The sequence below is a fragment of the Aulonocara stuartgranti genome (genome assembly GCF_965226115.1).
Source record: "Aulonocara stuartgranti genome assembly, chromosome: 8".
Classification (NCBI taxonomy): domain Eukaryota; kingdom Metazoa; phylum Chordata; class Actinopteri; order Cichliformes; family Cichlidae; genus Aulonocara; species Aulonocara stuartgranti.
Genome location: NC_138959.1, coordinates 9,964,264 through 9,980,728, shown reverse-complemented (window position 1 = coordinate 9,980,728; position 16,465 = coordinate 9,964,264). Strand labels below are relative to the sequence as shown.

The following is a 16,465-nucleotide window of genomic DNA, read 5'->3' as shown; positions in this document are numbered from 1 at the left end:
CCTTTTACTTTCTTTTTTTAACAGTTTTTTTATTGTTTATTTAAACGGTCAAAACATGTATGGCTTAAAAATGACCTAAACAAATAATCAGTAAACAGTTGAGTAATATTTTCTTCTCAGTTGACTGATTATATTAGATTTTTACTAAAACTCTTTATTATATTTTGCATGTTGTCTGTCACATAAGTATAATTATATCTGTTATAACACCTGGAGATCACAGGAATCCCAGCCCTGCCAAAATCTGGGAAGCTCCACATTAATGGATGTGATGTTTTCCTTAGGATACCTTCTTCTATTCGCTGGTTTATGACCCAACACAGAAAACCCTGTTGGCTGACAAAGGAGAGATCAGAGTGGGACCGCGTTTTCAGGCAGATGTACCTGAAATGCTACAAGAAGGTGAATCGCAGATTTCACCTTTATTTCTTTCCTAACCCTTTTTCTAAAGCATAAACAAAATGTAATTAGTTTATAATTAAAACCATCACTAATAAGCAAATAAGCGTGGAAGGCAAATCCATTGTTATCCTACTGTGTGTGTGAGCTGTTGTCTCTGGGCTTTGCAGGTGAGGCAGATGAGAGAGATCAGGCCAAACTAGAAGAGAAACTGTGGGATCCAGAGTGCCCACTCACCAACAAACAGATAGACCAATTCTTAGTGGTGGCACGGTAGGTCGCCCTCACATCTACAGCAACAACTTCTCGATCGCATGCACTGGATAGGCAGTTTCACAGATGTAATAATTCTGAGTTTTAGCACTTTAATAGCCCGTGGTGCTGTGAAGGATTGGCTGAAATATTTAGTGTGTGAGATAATATAAATGCACACTGTTATGAGCCATGGCTCATAAGTTTGGCTCATTATTTTCATTTTTATTCATTCAATATGTGAATTTGTCATGGGTTTTTATTTATAAGGGAGGATGAAAATGAATTAAAAATGAATCGCGCAGAGATTTAAATCGCTTTTTGGTTAACAAACGACTGTTTACTGTTTCTGATGAACGACTCATCTGTGTTTGCCATATATTTTTGCTCCATACCACCCAGTGCATATTTTGAGCTGTGAGGCTGTTAGTGTTTTCTTTGCAGACATGCCCTGCACATTAATATGTCAGACCATGCAGTAAGCTGTGCATATATGTATCATGTATTGACTGACTGTGGGTAATTTTCAGGGCGGTCGGGACCTTTGCCCGAGCGCTGGACTGCAGCAGCTCTGTTAGACAGCCAAGCTTACACATGAGTGCAGCTGCAGCCTCACGAGATATCACACTGGTCAGTGGGACACACACAGTCGAACCCTGCAGCACCTTGCTGGGATTTAATTGATGGTTTTGTAAGCTTTTTTTCTGCGTGCATTGATTACAGTTCCATGCGATGGACACATTGCACCGCCATAATTACGATTTGTCCAGTGCGCTGAGCGTACTGGTCCCAGCGGGGGGCCCGGTGCTTTGCAGGGATGAGATGGAGGAGTGGAGCGCCTCGGAAGCTGCCATGTTTGAAGAGGCATTAGAGAAATATGGAAAAGACTTCAATGACATCCGACAAGACTTTGTAAGTGTTTTGTTATCATTCTGCCTGGTAATCCTGTTGACGTAGAAGTTATTCAAAAGAATATTACATTATTTATGGTGCTTTTAAGATATTTTGTTTTTATGTAGCATTTGATTGGTTGTTACCCGTTACTGTGAGAGACTGCTCACTGTGCAGTTAAAGTCTTCATGTGGTGAAATGTATTCACAGCATGCCGATGGACAGTTGAGAGGTTCGACTTTGAGGCTTTGAGAAGTTTCCAAAGAGTCGTCCTCCCTCATCAGTGAAAATCTGTCACAATGGAAATCCATTGTAATCTGCATAAATTGAAGCTGCTGTTCTGTGAAGCACAAAATTACCAATTTTAGCACTCGCCTTTCAAGCCTGTGGGGGTGAGGGATGACTGTTTGGTTCTTTTGAACTCTCCTTCCCACAATCTACTTCTACTGTACAATAAAGCCAGGGTATGGGTGTATGCGGTGGCACCAGGTGCTCATGAATACTTATTAAATGTGTGAATTTCTCTGTGTTTCCGTCTGAAGCCCAGAACCAAGCAAAGCCAGTAACTCTGAGCCTCTGTGGTCACGATGCCTCTTGCTCATGAATATACATGAAGGCTTCGCACCCAGATGGCAAGAACATGAGATATTAATATCATTAATTTGCTCTGTGTCTGTCTTTCTTTCTCTCCCCGTGCTCGACCGTTCTTCTTGTGAAGCTGCCGTGGAAGTCTCTGACCAGTATCATAGAGTATTACTACATGTGGAAGACTACAGACAGATATGTGCAACAGGTGAGAAAACCATGTAGCTGCTATGCTACATGCATCTTTTTTTGTAATTAGTGTGTGTTTTTCTTACATTTACACAAGATTAAACTAAACGATGCCATCCCTAACAACTGCATCGCGCTTCTAGTGGGCAAAAACTCCTCCTGCATAAATAAATAAAGCAACTTTGTCCTAGCTTTGTTTATTTTTGTTTTTTTATTGACTACTACATGGGACTTTAATCTGAAAAGGATACTCCAGTTTTTATGTTTATTTGAAGCTGCAAGAATTTAAAAAAAGAAAAAGAAAAGCGTATCAGGCAGTCAACATCTTCAAAAAAGACTTCTCAAAGGAGCTGAATAGCTTAAGCTCAAGATTTTGTTTCCTTTTAAAAATGTGCAAAAACTCATTGATTCATTAGAAAGGCACAACAAAACCAAAGCAGTTCACAACAACTATTCCAACTGTCTTTCTGTAAAATCAAAAGGTTTCACACAGTTCAAAATTAGTCCCCACAAAAAGTGACGTTTTCATGCTTGTTCAGTTTTTAAAATTATAACCGTATCCCTAGGGATACAAAATAAGTAGAAGTGGCTAGAATCAGGCTTTCTATTGAAATAAAGTTCTCACCCACAGCTCTGACCACTTTTGAAATGTCTTTTTTTATTCTTTTTACTTTATTAAATTTTTTCTGAGCTGCCACACATAGTAAAATGGTCCTCGTTATGTTTTTATTATACCGATATAAATGTATTTGCAGTGATTAATTCTGAAGTGGCAGTCTGTACGAGTGCAGCTTAAAAAATGTAGGATACTTTTACGTCTAATTCAGTTGCACCATTCCTTGGACCTCCATTGCTTAATAAATTTGAAAAATGCTTGCTGCACGGCCTACTAAACTTTTTCTTTTTCTAGAGCTATCGAAAACTTTATATAGCTATTCACAGACTAAGTGTTACGTCTTATGATAAAACTGCCCTCTGTGTAGAAACAGGGTAGTTCCCCTTAAGATAGGCGTGGTGGTGCAGAACATGTTTACAACCAAAGAAGCAAAAAATCTGGTTAAAAAGGTCCTTGTGTTTGAGAAGAGCAACCAAATGTATAGCATGCACAAAGGGATAGCCTTTGCTCTCCAAGGATTTCATGTGCTCAGATATAAATTGTGTTTATGTGCCCCTAAAAAGCATAGAGGGAGAAAACAACTCCTTTGAATTACATCGACAGATTTAATTATTACCACTGTAATTCCACACTCCAACTTTCAGGATGCAGGGCTGAGTTTTATTTGAAGCAATGCTTGTTAAAGGCAACAGTTTTTTAAATTTTTGGATTAATGAAGAAATCCATTTTTTTTCCCTCTTTGAACAGAAGAGACTGAAGGCAGCAGAGGCAGAAAGCAAGCTGAAGCAGGTTTATATCCCCACATAGTAAGTTTCTTTATTTCATATTTCAGTGTTTGCAGATGACATTGGATGTCTTTTGTCTGTTACTCTGCTTGTGGTGGACAGATGATGATTTTATGCAGTATAGCTGCTGTCATTCTGCTTCCTAAATCACTTTGTCTGTCCTCTGACAGTAACAAACCCAACCCCAACCAGATCTCGATGACCAATGGCAAGATGGCGACGGTGAACGGAGCGGGCCCCGGGGCCTACCACGCAGCAGGGGGGGGCAGAGCCTGCGAAAGCTGCTACAGTGAGTTAGTGTGTGCGTGTGAGAGTGAGTGTGTGATTAGCCATGGCAAGTGTGAAATTAAGTGGTGAGGGCAGTGAACATAAGTCAATTAGAAATCTAATGGAAACAAATGAAGCCTTAGACAGCTGTCGCTTCTCTTACTTAAAGAAGAAATGCTTTCCTTTTATTTTCAGTCTTTGCTTATTATTAACAGCTTCACAGACTGAAAGGGGAAATCGTTGTCCCACAGTATGCAACCCAGAGTGTTAACAGAGTGCCTCTAGCTGCCTAAAAATATTAGATTTCACTTTGTGAGAGGATTAGCAAGCAGGGTGGTTAGCTACAGCCCAAGTCACACATTCCTAGAACAAAACCAAGATAATTTTAACTACTTTGCTTTCTTTCTTATCTCTTCTATTATTACTTTTACTTTCACCCTTACGAGGAGAGCCATTTTTAAGCATGGGTGCAATGATTTTGATAAATAACCTGGAACAAAGGCCCAGAGAGCTTTTGATGACCCACTGCAACCACCGATCACAAAGAAGGGGGAAAAAAAAGTATTTCCCAAACAGAGTGAAGGTGTACAGACTCTGCTTCTGGTTGTGTAGTGCCATGCAGTTTTGCTGCTGCTCAGGGAAGGGCTGGCATATATTTGTAGGTAAATCTAAATCTTGCGTGCAAACTGCAGGCAACTGTGGCAGTCTGCTAGCAACCAAAACAAACCCATTGCCCCAAGGCTTTTGGTGCAGCAGTGTTTAACTCTTTGTGACCAGTTTCACCTTAAATCAACCTGTTGGAGGATACACATTTTTTGCCCCTTGTCAACAAAAATCTAAGTAGCATAAAATGCCTTCAACATAACTGTTTCTGAATTTTAACAATCCACTATAACACAAGTTGCAAGATTCTCTGGATATTTGACTTTTCAGTAATAATAATTCTGCTGGACATAAAAATCTGTCTGCGGCAGACTTCTGCTGATGTCATGTTTTATTATGATGATATTCATTTTTGTGTCCCTTGGTGGGACTCAATTGCACTGAGAACTGGGAGAATTGTAAAAATTATAACCTGAGTTCTGCTTATTAGTTCTTGAACACATCCTAACATTCCCCTTAAAATCTACTGTAAAATGTAGAATATTTAAAAAAGCTGACAACTAAAATTATTTGATGGAAATGATAAATCTAAATGCCTAATATCTGCTCACTTTGCAGTACAACGGCCTCGTGCACTGTTTCATGTTTGTAAGCACTTAAAGTCAGTAGCAAGCATATAGTGACGTCTTGTGTAGTATGAATATTGATAAAATCACACAGGAAAAGATGGAGATCAATATTCTTAGTGTCTTGAGACCAGTCTTTTCTGCCATCTCTCTAACAAGTGTTAATGGATTCCATACATTAACAGCCATGCAGTCAGCCCAGTGGTATTCATGGGGGCCTCCAAACATGCAGTGTCGTCTGTGCGTCTCCTGCTGGATGTACTGGAAGAAGTACGGTGGTCTGAAGATGCCAAGCAGAGCTGAGGGTCCAGAGGAGAGGACCTCACCCACTCCAGCAAGCAATGTAAGCTCAGTGGAGGGTACAGAGAAGGGTTTCTGCAGGTCCTTAAAACATGTTCATATTAGAGTTAGACAAAAACAAAGCCTTTGAAACAAACTTGTAAAAATCTGTACCTCCTGTGTGATGCAGCGTTCCTGACACTTTAAATTTGGTGACACATTTTAAGCTGTTCTTTTGGCCACAATTTGCCTTTATTTTAAGTTCAGACACTAGAAACCAGCTAGCTCCTGGCCCTTTCACATCACTGAAGAGGCAATCCCAAAAAGATAATCTTAAGCTGTGGTAAAAATGTTCTTCAACTGGAATACAGCTGGTGATGGAAGTGTGGGTTATTTTGGTGATCCTCTGCTAGCTGAAGGTTATCATAACCAGAAGCTTGGAGCAGATGGAGAACTGGTTCATGTGCCTCTGTATCAGAGGTGGGCAATCGGTTTTCTCAAGGAGAAACTGAGAACACAAGAATCTTGATCTGTTGTGGAGGGCTGTAGCGATGAGCTGATCTCCATTCTGCTCAGTATTCATTTTTATCTCTTTATAAGCTATTGGTGCAGCCCTTCATAGCAATCCCAGTTTCTCGTGGCCTCTTGGGAAGATTAATTACCCAGCCGTGCTCTATGCTAAGCCCCTCGTTGGTGCAGAGCAGAACAAGGGTTACCATTACTAGCTGCAGTCTAAGACGAAGGAGTTGGAGTTTAGCTGCATGATGACTCACCGGAGAGGTTGCTGATTGTGCTGCGGTAAAAATATTTTTAAGGGACCATCAGGCACTCAGTAGTTTAACCCGTTTACCATCTTGATGTAAATTTTATGGATGCAGTGACAAAATATCAAAATATCCAGACATAAAAATAATAGTAGTCCAAGAAAGTGGCTGATGGAAACCATAATAGAAGCTTTTACTAATATCAGTCTTCATCTGAAAACAGTGGCTTTGCTTCTGTTTCACAAAACAAGCTCGATTGCCAGTTATCTAATGCAGCGGCCCTGCAATAAATCCTTCCCTCAGGAAGGTTGTAATGCTTGATTTTTATCTAAACTGTTTTCAGAAGGGTGCTGATTCAACTTTATGGCCGTTTTAGAGGCTGTAATTATCCGCTGGGATAAACGGGGCGGGCAAATGATTAGATTCTCCTCACTGTATTACACAATACAGTTCAACAGCACCACGAACAGTAGCCTCCACAGTGACGACAGAGTGAATTAGACTCCCCTCTACAACAGTTTGAACCACAAAACAGTTTTGTGTTAAACATGCATGTTTTTAATAATAAATAACAGTAAAATCTAATTTGTTTTTCAGATTTTTTGTTAAAGCCTTCAAACCAGCCAATGTGAATCTTTTGATAATGGTTTTTCAAAATAAAATCCAATAATACAGAAGCTAGTGTAGTGGTTATCAAACCTTTTCTGGCATGACCCCCCCCCCCCCCCCCCCCCCTCCAAGAAAGCCACCATTCTACATTTTAAACTAATAGCCTTTGTTAATAAAACCAAATCCAAGTTAAATTTTGGTGACATAAAGGTCAGCATGATATATATACTCAACCTTTTTAATCCCTTTTTATTGGAAATTTTAACATGATACACTTTTGGGGGTTTTTTGAACAAAATTGTCTATTTTTGAGTTTTTATGCTCAGTGCAGCTCTTTGATGTGCACATATGCACTAAGGCTGCATTTAAATGAAGATGAGTTTTTCCCCCTGCAAAAATATAACCATTCAACTGAAGTTCCCATTCCCAGCCCAAGAGTTTAAAAACCATTGGATTTGTTGAACCATCTCTGACTTTTACATTTTCTGCCGGATGTCAAACTGATTAAATTTTCTTTTGTGTTTTGTTTGTTTGTTTTTTCCTTCCTTTCTGTCCCTCCCTCGATCTCAGGAGTCTCGCTCAAGGGGTCACGCTCCCCGCCAGTCCAACCACATGGTGCCGATGCGAAACAGCAACAGCCCCAAATCCTCCATGAAGACCAAGCAGGCTTTCCTGCTGCAGGCCACCCGCCTCACCAAGCTGGCCCGGCACATGTGCCGTGACATCATCAGGCTGCGCCGTGCTGCGCGCCGGCCCTTTGTCCCCATTAACTGTGGGGCCATAAAGGCAGAGTGTAAGAGCTCTTTCAATTCCTCCTAACTTCTGCCACATGGATACACATACACATCTCCAGACAGAACACAACATACAGAGACACACACCAACACACACCTCCCCTCACCCCGACTGCCCCACCATCAGCCCCCGACATCTCTGCTCGCCTCTGCCCCACCCACCCCCTCCGTCTGTCTCTTTCTGTTTTATTATAATTATTGTTATTTTGTTTTTTGTATTCTCCCCCCCGTTTCCAATAAAGACTGCCTGTCCTCATAACTGAGTTTTGATCATCTTTTCATTCGTGTTTTTTTTTCTTTATTATTTTTTTTATTCTTTTGCCTGTTGTTATGTTTCTGAGTCACTTTGAACCAAAAGCCATTGTTCGAGTGGTTAAACAGGGATACACACACACACACACACACACACACACACACACTGTGACTGAAGTCGCTCCTGTCATAATGAATAGATTGTAACAGCATCCAGTAGAAGTCTAGTCTGAGCCGTATATATTTGCTGAAGTTGCTGGTAGAGGAAATGTATTTTATTAAGAAAAGCTCTATTTTGCACGGCGCTCCTGGTAAAGGTGCGTCCAGTCTGTGCTGTTATGACTGAGTGAGTTGTCTCAGCCACATATGTTCATTGTAAATACTGAACCTCAGCTTCACTGTCTTTGCCATCACCATTTTTAAATATTTTTTTAATTTAAACTTCTTTTTTTTTTTTTTTTTTTTTTTTGCACATGCGTTTTTCCCTCCTATTGATCATGTGTGTATCTGTGTACAAGACAAAGTGAACTGTTTGGATTGATTGTGAGCTTCAGACAGATTTGGAACCCTGAAGGAAGGAAGGTGAAGAGAAGACTTGGGTATAGCTGCTGGCTGCATCGCCCCTAGTAGATCAGGCCCAATCATAAGGAGTCCAGATCCCATTTGGGGATGGACCTTTTGCCATATTATTCACTCAGCTAATTTCCTGTGTTTCAAATCATGCAATATTCATATGAATCCACCCTGTCTCGTATATCCTGTGGACAGGATTTGCCACTCAGACTCATTCCTCGCCTTCGATTTCCCCTCCCTCATCTTTCATTCTCTAACGACTGTTGCAATATTCTCATCTCATCTTCTACCTCTACTTTTTTTTTTTTGCTCTTTTCTTTCATTGCTGTGTGAATGTGGAGTAGACCTGCAATAAAGTCACACCTGAAAGCATCTTTTCCGAGTCCTTGTGCTTCATGTGTCTGTGTTCTCTGTCCATCAACTCCACCACACTCAGAGGAAGCACAGCGGCACCCCCGCCTCCCCCGCTCCTCAGCATGGACTCAACCTCCAGTGCCTGCTGTCATGCCGTCTTCATAATTGAATGTATGTGTCTACGATATGTTTTCATGCATGTAAGCATGTGCTGACATCTGTATGCGCATGTGAGAGGGGGGGAGATTTCTCCTCCCTTAGAGCAAGTCGCTGCAAAATACCTCAGTCATTTGCTCCTTTGCATCAAATCCTGCATCTTGTGGTCTTTATCCATAATCATGTACCTGAGAAGAGGCCATTTTCATCTGCATGAGATGTTCATGTTGATAAACGGATAAATAGGTTTTTTTTTTAAATTTTTTTTTAATTTAAATACGGGGAGAAGAGGGGATTAACAAAAATTTCTGTGTATGTGTGTTTGGTTTAGACATGTTAAGGGTGTCGGAAGGGCAGGGGACTCGCCTACCTAAAACCAGAGCCGCCCAAAGGAGCACTCTGACTAGTGTCCTGCAGTTTCTAGGTAAATGAACACACAGTCAGTGTTTGAGCAGTAGGAGTCTAACCCATTAAGCCAATAAAACATGAGCAGAAATAACTCAGATGGTCTATAGGAGCCACTTCATGCACCTCCGGTGTGTCTTTTCCAGAGTCCCGTCCAGCAACCCACGCCCCTCGCTCCCACCGCACCCCGGGCCTTCAGACGCCTCCCCCTAGACGCCTACTCTCCTCTCTACCACATGGGCCTCACGGCATGCTGGGAAAACGCAGCTATCATCACCACAGCAGGGCTGACCCAGACAGGCGCACAGGTACATCACAGACTCTTATTAATCAGTAAAAAGAAAAAGAGATCTGATTTAATCCCACAAAGGTAATTATTTTCAGATTTGCTTAATTTAATCCTGCTCAAAAGCAGAAAGTCCATTCTGTTTAAAGCCCCCCACATTCAAAAGAAAAAAGAAAATGCATCCCTTCTTTCTTTTTTTTAAGTTACTCGTAATGTGAATTAAGTCTGGGGAATAAATAGTGTTGATATCCAATGTTTTGTTATCCTTATGCTTAATAAAAAATCCAATTAGTAGGAATACATCTGGAGTTGATAACCTTTTCTGCCATTTCTTATCTAAACTAGCTCGTTGGAGAGAATGACAACTAATTCTAATGAAAACGAATCAGCAGATGGGGGTCATTTGGATAATTTGGATGGTTCAACTTCAGTTTGACACTTTGTTTTTTATTGGTAACTTCACTTTTTTTTACTGAAATTGAAACACAGTTATTTGTTGCACAACTTGTAACTAGGACAAGAAATAAAACCAATCAATACTACTCGCAACTGGCAGATTCCCTCATGTGTACTTTGCCTCTTTCTCTCACTGCTGTGGGTTTGTTTTTGCAGAGAACCCAGGTACAACAGGTGGACCTCTCATGGTAGGCTTATTTTCTATTTGCTTTACACTTCCTCTACAGCTGCATCGACTGCTCTCTAACGTTCGGATGTATGTCTTGCAGCATAACGGCCGCAGCAGCAGCAGTGGAAATACCAGAGGAGGAGTGATGATTCGCAAGAGGCGCCCTAATTGGATTGATGCTCCCGATGACAGCTTCTTCCTTGTCACACGGGAGACCAGGTAAGCAAAGGTGACCCTTTCTTGAATTCTGATAGGCTTGTTGTGTGTGTGTGTGTCTGAAGGAAGATGCTGACAGCTGAGCGAAAGCAGATGACAGGAAATAGTCTGGGACAGAAATGGACAGCGAGTTATTTTTGTCTCATGGTGACCTTGAGACAGATGCACAATGCACATCAGCTCAAAAGGATACAACACAATGCCCTAAGAGTGCAAACACATCAGCGCATCATTCAACACTGTTTTGACCAACTGGATGGAAAATTTGGAAACTGATTAACACACTCATGTCATATTGTACTATTTTTTGGGGGGGGGTTTAAGGGGTTTTGACAACTTTAAAGGATTTTAAATCTGTAAGAAGCTTGGGCAGCACAGTGGTGTGATAGTTAGCACTGTTGCCTCACAGCAAGAAGGTCCTGGATTTGAAGGTCCTTTCTGTGCAGATGTTCTCCCTGTGTCTGCGTGGTTTCTCTTGGGGTACTATGGCTTCCTCCCACAGTCCAAAGTCCCCGCTGTACCCCGCTTCTTGCCCTATGGCCACTGAGATAGACTCAAAACCCCTCCTTCGAATTAGATACATGGAAGAAAATTAATGGATCTATAAATAGTACAAATTTCATGATTGATTTGTGTTTTTAGGCTCACTATATCTAAATTTGGCCCCCTGTCACAGTTTGTTAAAGTTTGCAGACTGTGGGGAGTGTGCAGTGCATAAGAGCCAAAGTGCAACAGACCAATTAACAAGCTGTATATTCACTGATAAAAGCCCAAATATTAAACAGATGTTATTCAGACACCACAAGAGAACATGCAGGTAAGCAAACAGAGACTAAGGAGAAGAATTGGACTATTTTATGTACACATGGGATAATCAGGGGATTACCCCATGAACACAGTGTGGTAATGAAACACAAGTGAAGGTGAGGACAATCACTGACAATGAGGAAGGGAAGTAGAGCTAAAGAGCAAAGATGGAAGACATAAGAGCCTGATAACTAAAAAATGACATAGTTTTTAACTGGAAACAGTGAAACGCAGACACACAAACAAACTAGAGCTAACATGTATCCAGAACTGAAGACTCACAGAAAATCAAAACTAACAGTAAAGAGAGCAAAGAAACAAGCAGAGAACAAGTCCAGTTCAAACCTTTGAGACTAGTCCCACACTTGGATTCAGTCAAGGATGTGGATGCATTTTTTCCCATATAGACATTAATCTTGTGCTTCACTGTGAATTCAATTCAGTTTTATTTATATAGAGCCAAGTCACAACAATAGTTGCCTCAAGGCGCTTAAGGATTTGTCTTGGTCAGATTTCTAGTTATTTATTTATTGCTGTCTGATTCAGTTCAGTTACCTTTTAGCTACATTAGCCCTGTGGGTCTGAGGGTTAGGTGGTGCAGACATTCAGGTTCCCAAGGGGTGAATGTGAATATCATATCCCACTTATGATGAATCCTCTCATAAGCACAAGCATGTCTTTGAAGGCACGGGTGAAAGATGGTATACTTTCTGAAGATTTAACCAAAGTCCAGCTGAAATGTAAGATTTCATGGTGCATTCAGGTAATTTAATAAAACATTTAATAAATGCGATTAACTGTGCCATAAACAGCTGTTCAAAACATGCTGTTTCATCATCCTCCAGCTTTTCAGCTGAAACAGCCTGCCATTGATTTTGTTGCTGTTGGTTTTTTTTTCTGCATTATAAACAAATACGCGTATACATTTTTAATAAAAAACCTCTTCATTCAAGTGTATTCACCTTCATGGTCTGTTTCTTTTTGCATTGCTTTAGCCATTAATATACTTTTTTCTATGTGACTGAATTTACATCCATTTACTTTTTCTTTAAATGTACACATGCACTTTCCCGCATGGACTCATACACGTACGTATGTGTTCCCATGTGCAAGAGAAAGATGTTCCTCCATTAAGCCTGTGTCTAAATGAGCCATAGCGCTCGGCTCTCACAGCCGCCCTCGGACCGCTGGGGCTAAAATTAGAGGAGGCTAACTGGTGCAGATGGAGCCTGGCACCGTTGTGCCCTGAGTGGAAATATCATTACCACATTAACCATGGCTGCACTTGCATGAATCACTCAGTTACCACCAAGGCAACATGGCCGTGTGAGTGGGACAGCATCGATCTGAATTCTGCACCCTTTGTTTAATTCTCTCCTAGTAGAGACAATTAATGCCTTTCTGAACAAAATGCATTAATAGATGTGCCCTGAAAAGTTGGTGCTAATGAGAAATGATCAGAGGTTTCATCAACTCCCTTTCTTTGCTTCTCCTTTTCTCTGAGTATGATGAAAACACAGAGTATAGACAAGGGGTTGGAGATGTCTCCCACTAATTCGGAGATGGGAGAGAGATAAATAGAAATGAAAGTAGAGATGACAAAATGTGTTTCATTTTAGGTGACGCAGTGGAGCGTCATTAAAACAATTCTACTAGTTAGGCAATAAAAAATTTGAAACTATGGACAGGAAAATTTAAACTTTTTAAAATATTGTACAATAATCACACAAGAACTGGACTTAAAATCAGCGGCAGCAGGTGTTACAGAGAGATCAATCCAAATGAAAGACTTTTTATTTGAATTGCCATCATTGTGTCTAGAGGAGGTCAGGAAAAAAGCAAAACATGGAGTGTCTACAGCTATTTGTAAAACATGCTGGAGGCTATGTCATGGTTTAGGGCTGCATTTCAGCCAGTGGTGTTGGGCATCTTGTCAAACTTGATGGCATTGTAGATGCAGAAAGTACCGTCAGATTTTCATCCACCGTGCAATGCCATCTGGAAAGGATCTACTTGGCATTACTTAATTTTTCAGCAGGACAATGAATCCAAAATCACTGCCAGTGCAATAAAAACATACCTGGATAGAAAAACAGAGAATGGAACACCATCAGTCAAAGACTGGCACCCCCAGGGCCTGGACCTCAACATTGTTGAGGCAGAGGTGGATGAACTCAACTGTAAATGGAACAAAAGGCAGCCAACATCCAAAGCATGTCTTTCATGTAGCCCGGAGAACTATTCCTGAAGACTACTTAAAGAAAGTACAAGAAAGTAAGCGAGAACATCCTCTGGGAACTATAATAATCTTTAGCAATCTTTCATGGCTTTCATGTAAAGACTATGTTAAAATATTTTGTTCGCATGTAAATTGCATTTTACACTCAAAGTATAAACCAGGTATAAAGAGCCCACTTTTCCTACCTTTTAATGTTTTCCTCCCTTGAGGTGACAGCAGTCCATAAATAACCAGTAAATACAAAACTATTACACCACTGTTCCTCATTTCTTTCATTGCTGATAAAAAATAGCACTCCAGTGACTTTTTCCCCCTTATTTAATTGGAAAACCCCCCATTGCATTTTGGTGAGTAAATGAATGGCAGCTTGTTTAATTCCTGAAATCGAATACTCCCAAGATATCACAAAAATCAGATGTTTGCAAAGAGAAATTGCTATAAATTGGACCTAACATGTTTTCCTTATTTTCTCTCATATATCCTTACCAAATACTTTTGTAGATACACCTGTTTAATCGCTTGTAAATCTCTAATCAGCCAGTCGCATGACAGTAACTCGCAGCACAACTTTCTGAAGTTCAAATCGAGCATGAGAATTAGGAAGAAATGGGATTCAAGTGACTTTGAATGTGGTCGGGCTCTTGTGCCAGATTGGCTGATCTGGATTTTTCCAAAACTTCAGTTTCACAGAGATTTTCACACACAACCATATCTAGGATTTACATAGAATGTAACTTGGATAAACACTCAACAACCAAGTTATACTAAAATGAGCTCTACATTAACACGGCTAATGTTTTAAATAATAAGTGTATGTAAAGGTAATCCTTGTGAACCAAAGGCTAGGGCTTTGGTCTTCATGATGTCTTAGACAAATTGGTTATCCCTAGATTGGTCATCCGAGGCAAGGAAGCTCCACCCAGCTGGTGATTAAATCTTTTGCAGCCAGTCAGAAGAAAACTAGATTAAGGATAGAAAAGCTAAAACTAAGGAGCTTACTTTAAACTATGAATCATGATAAGCTACTATAGTAGAATCCACGATTAAAAATAAATGGCAAATGGTAAATGGACTGATTCTTATATTGCGCTTTTCTACTCTTCCGGAGCACTCAAAGCGCTAAATATGGAGCTGGAAAATGAGCACGTCTCATTTCTTCCCCAAATTTGTCACATTATCCTTCAGATTTTATGGATTTGCATTTGGAGAGGCTCCGAACTTCTGAACTAAGCAATCAAACTGCAAATAAAATGGATACACAAGCTTCACAGCTAAAACAGCGAAATGGTGCTTAAAGTGCTTAACAATGCCTCAGTATTAACAGTGTTATAATATCATATATCGAATGATTGTCTATAGCAAAGCGTCAGAAATGGGGAACATTAGGATACAGAAGCAGAGCAAAGCAGAATATAAATGAGACAGGCTGATATGTTTGAGGATAGATTTACATGTTTGCTTTCTTCCTCCCAACAACCAGATGAACAGACAACCAGCAGAGATAAATCCGTTCTGTTTTCCCTCCGTGTTATAACTGCGTGTCCTCTAACTTTGAGCCATAGCACACGCATGCGGTGCTCAGTGTCAGGGTATACTGTACTTGAGAGATTTGTGTGGAGACTCTTACATGCACATTCAGACACATTTGGTGTTGTTGGATGTACTGGCACATAATGTACTGTAATCTGCTCGGTAGGAGATCCCCGTGGTTCGGCACATTATAGTTGTGCAGTGCAGCGGGGATTTGGAGGCAGCCGGTGTGTTTTGCATTCACAATACGAGATAACATTTACAGCAATAGGAAAGGGGAAGAAAATGAGATTGCACAAAGAGCTTTGCTGTGCATTAAGTCTCAGACTGCTCTAAGGGAACCATGAATAATCACCTATACATTGTGGTTATGCACCTTGCATTTGTCTCCATTTGGATTCAATTAGCGCTCTGTCCAAGACTTGTGAGTGTGTCCCAAGAATCTGGGATTCTTTAGTGCCTGTGGGTTGTAAAAAGTGCTTTCCTGTCACGCCGCAAAGCCCACTGCAGTCTGGAAATTACCTACAAAACCCTCAACGAGCCAGAAAATCCTGCAAAAATGTTCTCCTCTATTACTTCATAACAGACACGTGTATTTGTTCTGGTGCTCGGAACGCGCTGCACTCTCCTATAGTAAATCTCTCGAGATGAGAAGAATCTAGTTGTATCTAATTACCTTCTCAACAGCCTGGATCCGCAATGTATTGCCCTCCAGCTGAACTGTGCTCATATTAAATCATTCAAACTACCCTAAACTTCACAGCTTTCTCTCTTTATGAGATTTTTCATCTTCGTGTCTTGAACTCGCCGTTCTCTGGCTGTTTGCACTTTTCTGCTTAAATTGCACTGATCAGAGAAATCAGAAGCCATTTTCTTGCTCATATTTAAGAGACACTGATTCTAAAACCAGAATCAGATGTTGACTGATGATTACATTTTTTCCAACCAAACAACCAGATGATTAACAACCAGTAGCGCAGTATGGCAAGCCCACGGTGATAAATCACCTGTCTCATGAAGTCAGTTTCATAATTTGTATATTTGGGCTCTATGTGTTGATGCAGTCAACATGAGTAATCGTCTCAGACAAGCATTATTTGCAGGCTAAGAAATACATTCAGAAGCCACTTTATTAAGTACACCTACTCATCTGCTTGTTACTGTACAATCAGTCAGTCACATGACAGCAATTCAGTGCTAAAGTATTAGTAAAAACATTTTTTGTTGTTGTTTTGTTTTATTTATTTAAGGATTTTCGACTCATGTTGAGTGATTATTGTTTCCCTGACCCTCGAGGCAATAGTTGGATTAGCTGCTGATATTTGCATTTTTAAGCAGTGAAATACAGTTAAAGTACCAAAGG

General features: G+C 40.5%; 1 protein-coding gene across 3 annotated transcripts in view; it reads left to right on the top strand.

The window, feature by feature from the left end:
- The window catches only part of mta3 (metastasis associated 1 family, member 3), a 30,015-nt gene that overhangs the window by 10,609 nt on the left and 2,941 nt on the right, over nucleotides 1–16,465 (top strand). For 2 of the 3 annotated variants that reach the window (XM_082543926.1, XM_082543925.1), the window contains 13 exons: nucleotides 285–402; nucleotides 570–672; nucleotides 1,182–1,281; nucleotides 1,375–1,563; nucleotides 2,261–2,335; nucleotides 3,680–3,738; nucleotides 3,888–4,006; nucleotides 5,399–5,556; nucleotides 7,436–7,658; nucleotides 9,326–9,418; nucleotides 9,546–9,707; nucleotides 10,298–10,329; nucleotides 10,411–10,529. In XM_082543926.1, the coding sequence (XP_082400052.1) occupies nucleotides 285–402; nucleotides 570–672; nucleotides 1,182–1,281; nucleotides 1,375–1,563; nucleotides 2,261–2,335; nucleotides 3,680–3,738; nucleotides 3,888–4,006; nucleotides 5,399–5,556; nucleotides 7,436–7,658; nucleotides 9,326–9,418; nucleotides 9,546–9,707; nucleotides 10,298–10,329; nucleotides 10,411–10,529 (1,550 nt within the window). Of the gene's footprint in view, nucleotides 1–284; nucleotides 403–569; nucleotides 673–1,181; nucleotides 1,282–1,374; nucleotides 1,564–2,260; nucleotides 2,336–3,679; nucleotides 3,739–3,887; nucleotides 4,007–5,398; nucleotides 5,557–7,435; nucleotides 7,659–9,325; nucleotides 9,419–9,545; nucleotides 9,708–10,030; nucleotides 10,139–10,297; nucleotides 10,330–10,410; nucleotides 10,530–16,465 lie in introns of those variants that run through there. The other variant, XR_014278383.1, reaches the window with a different exon arrangement.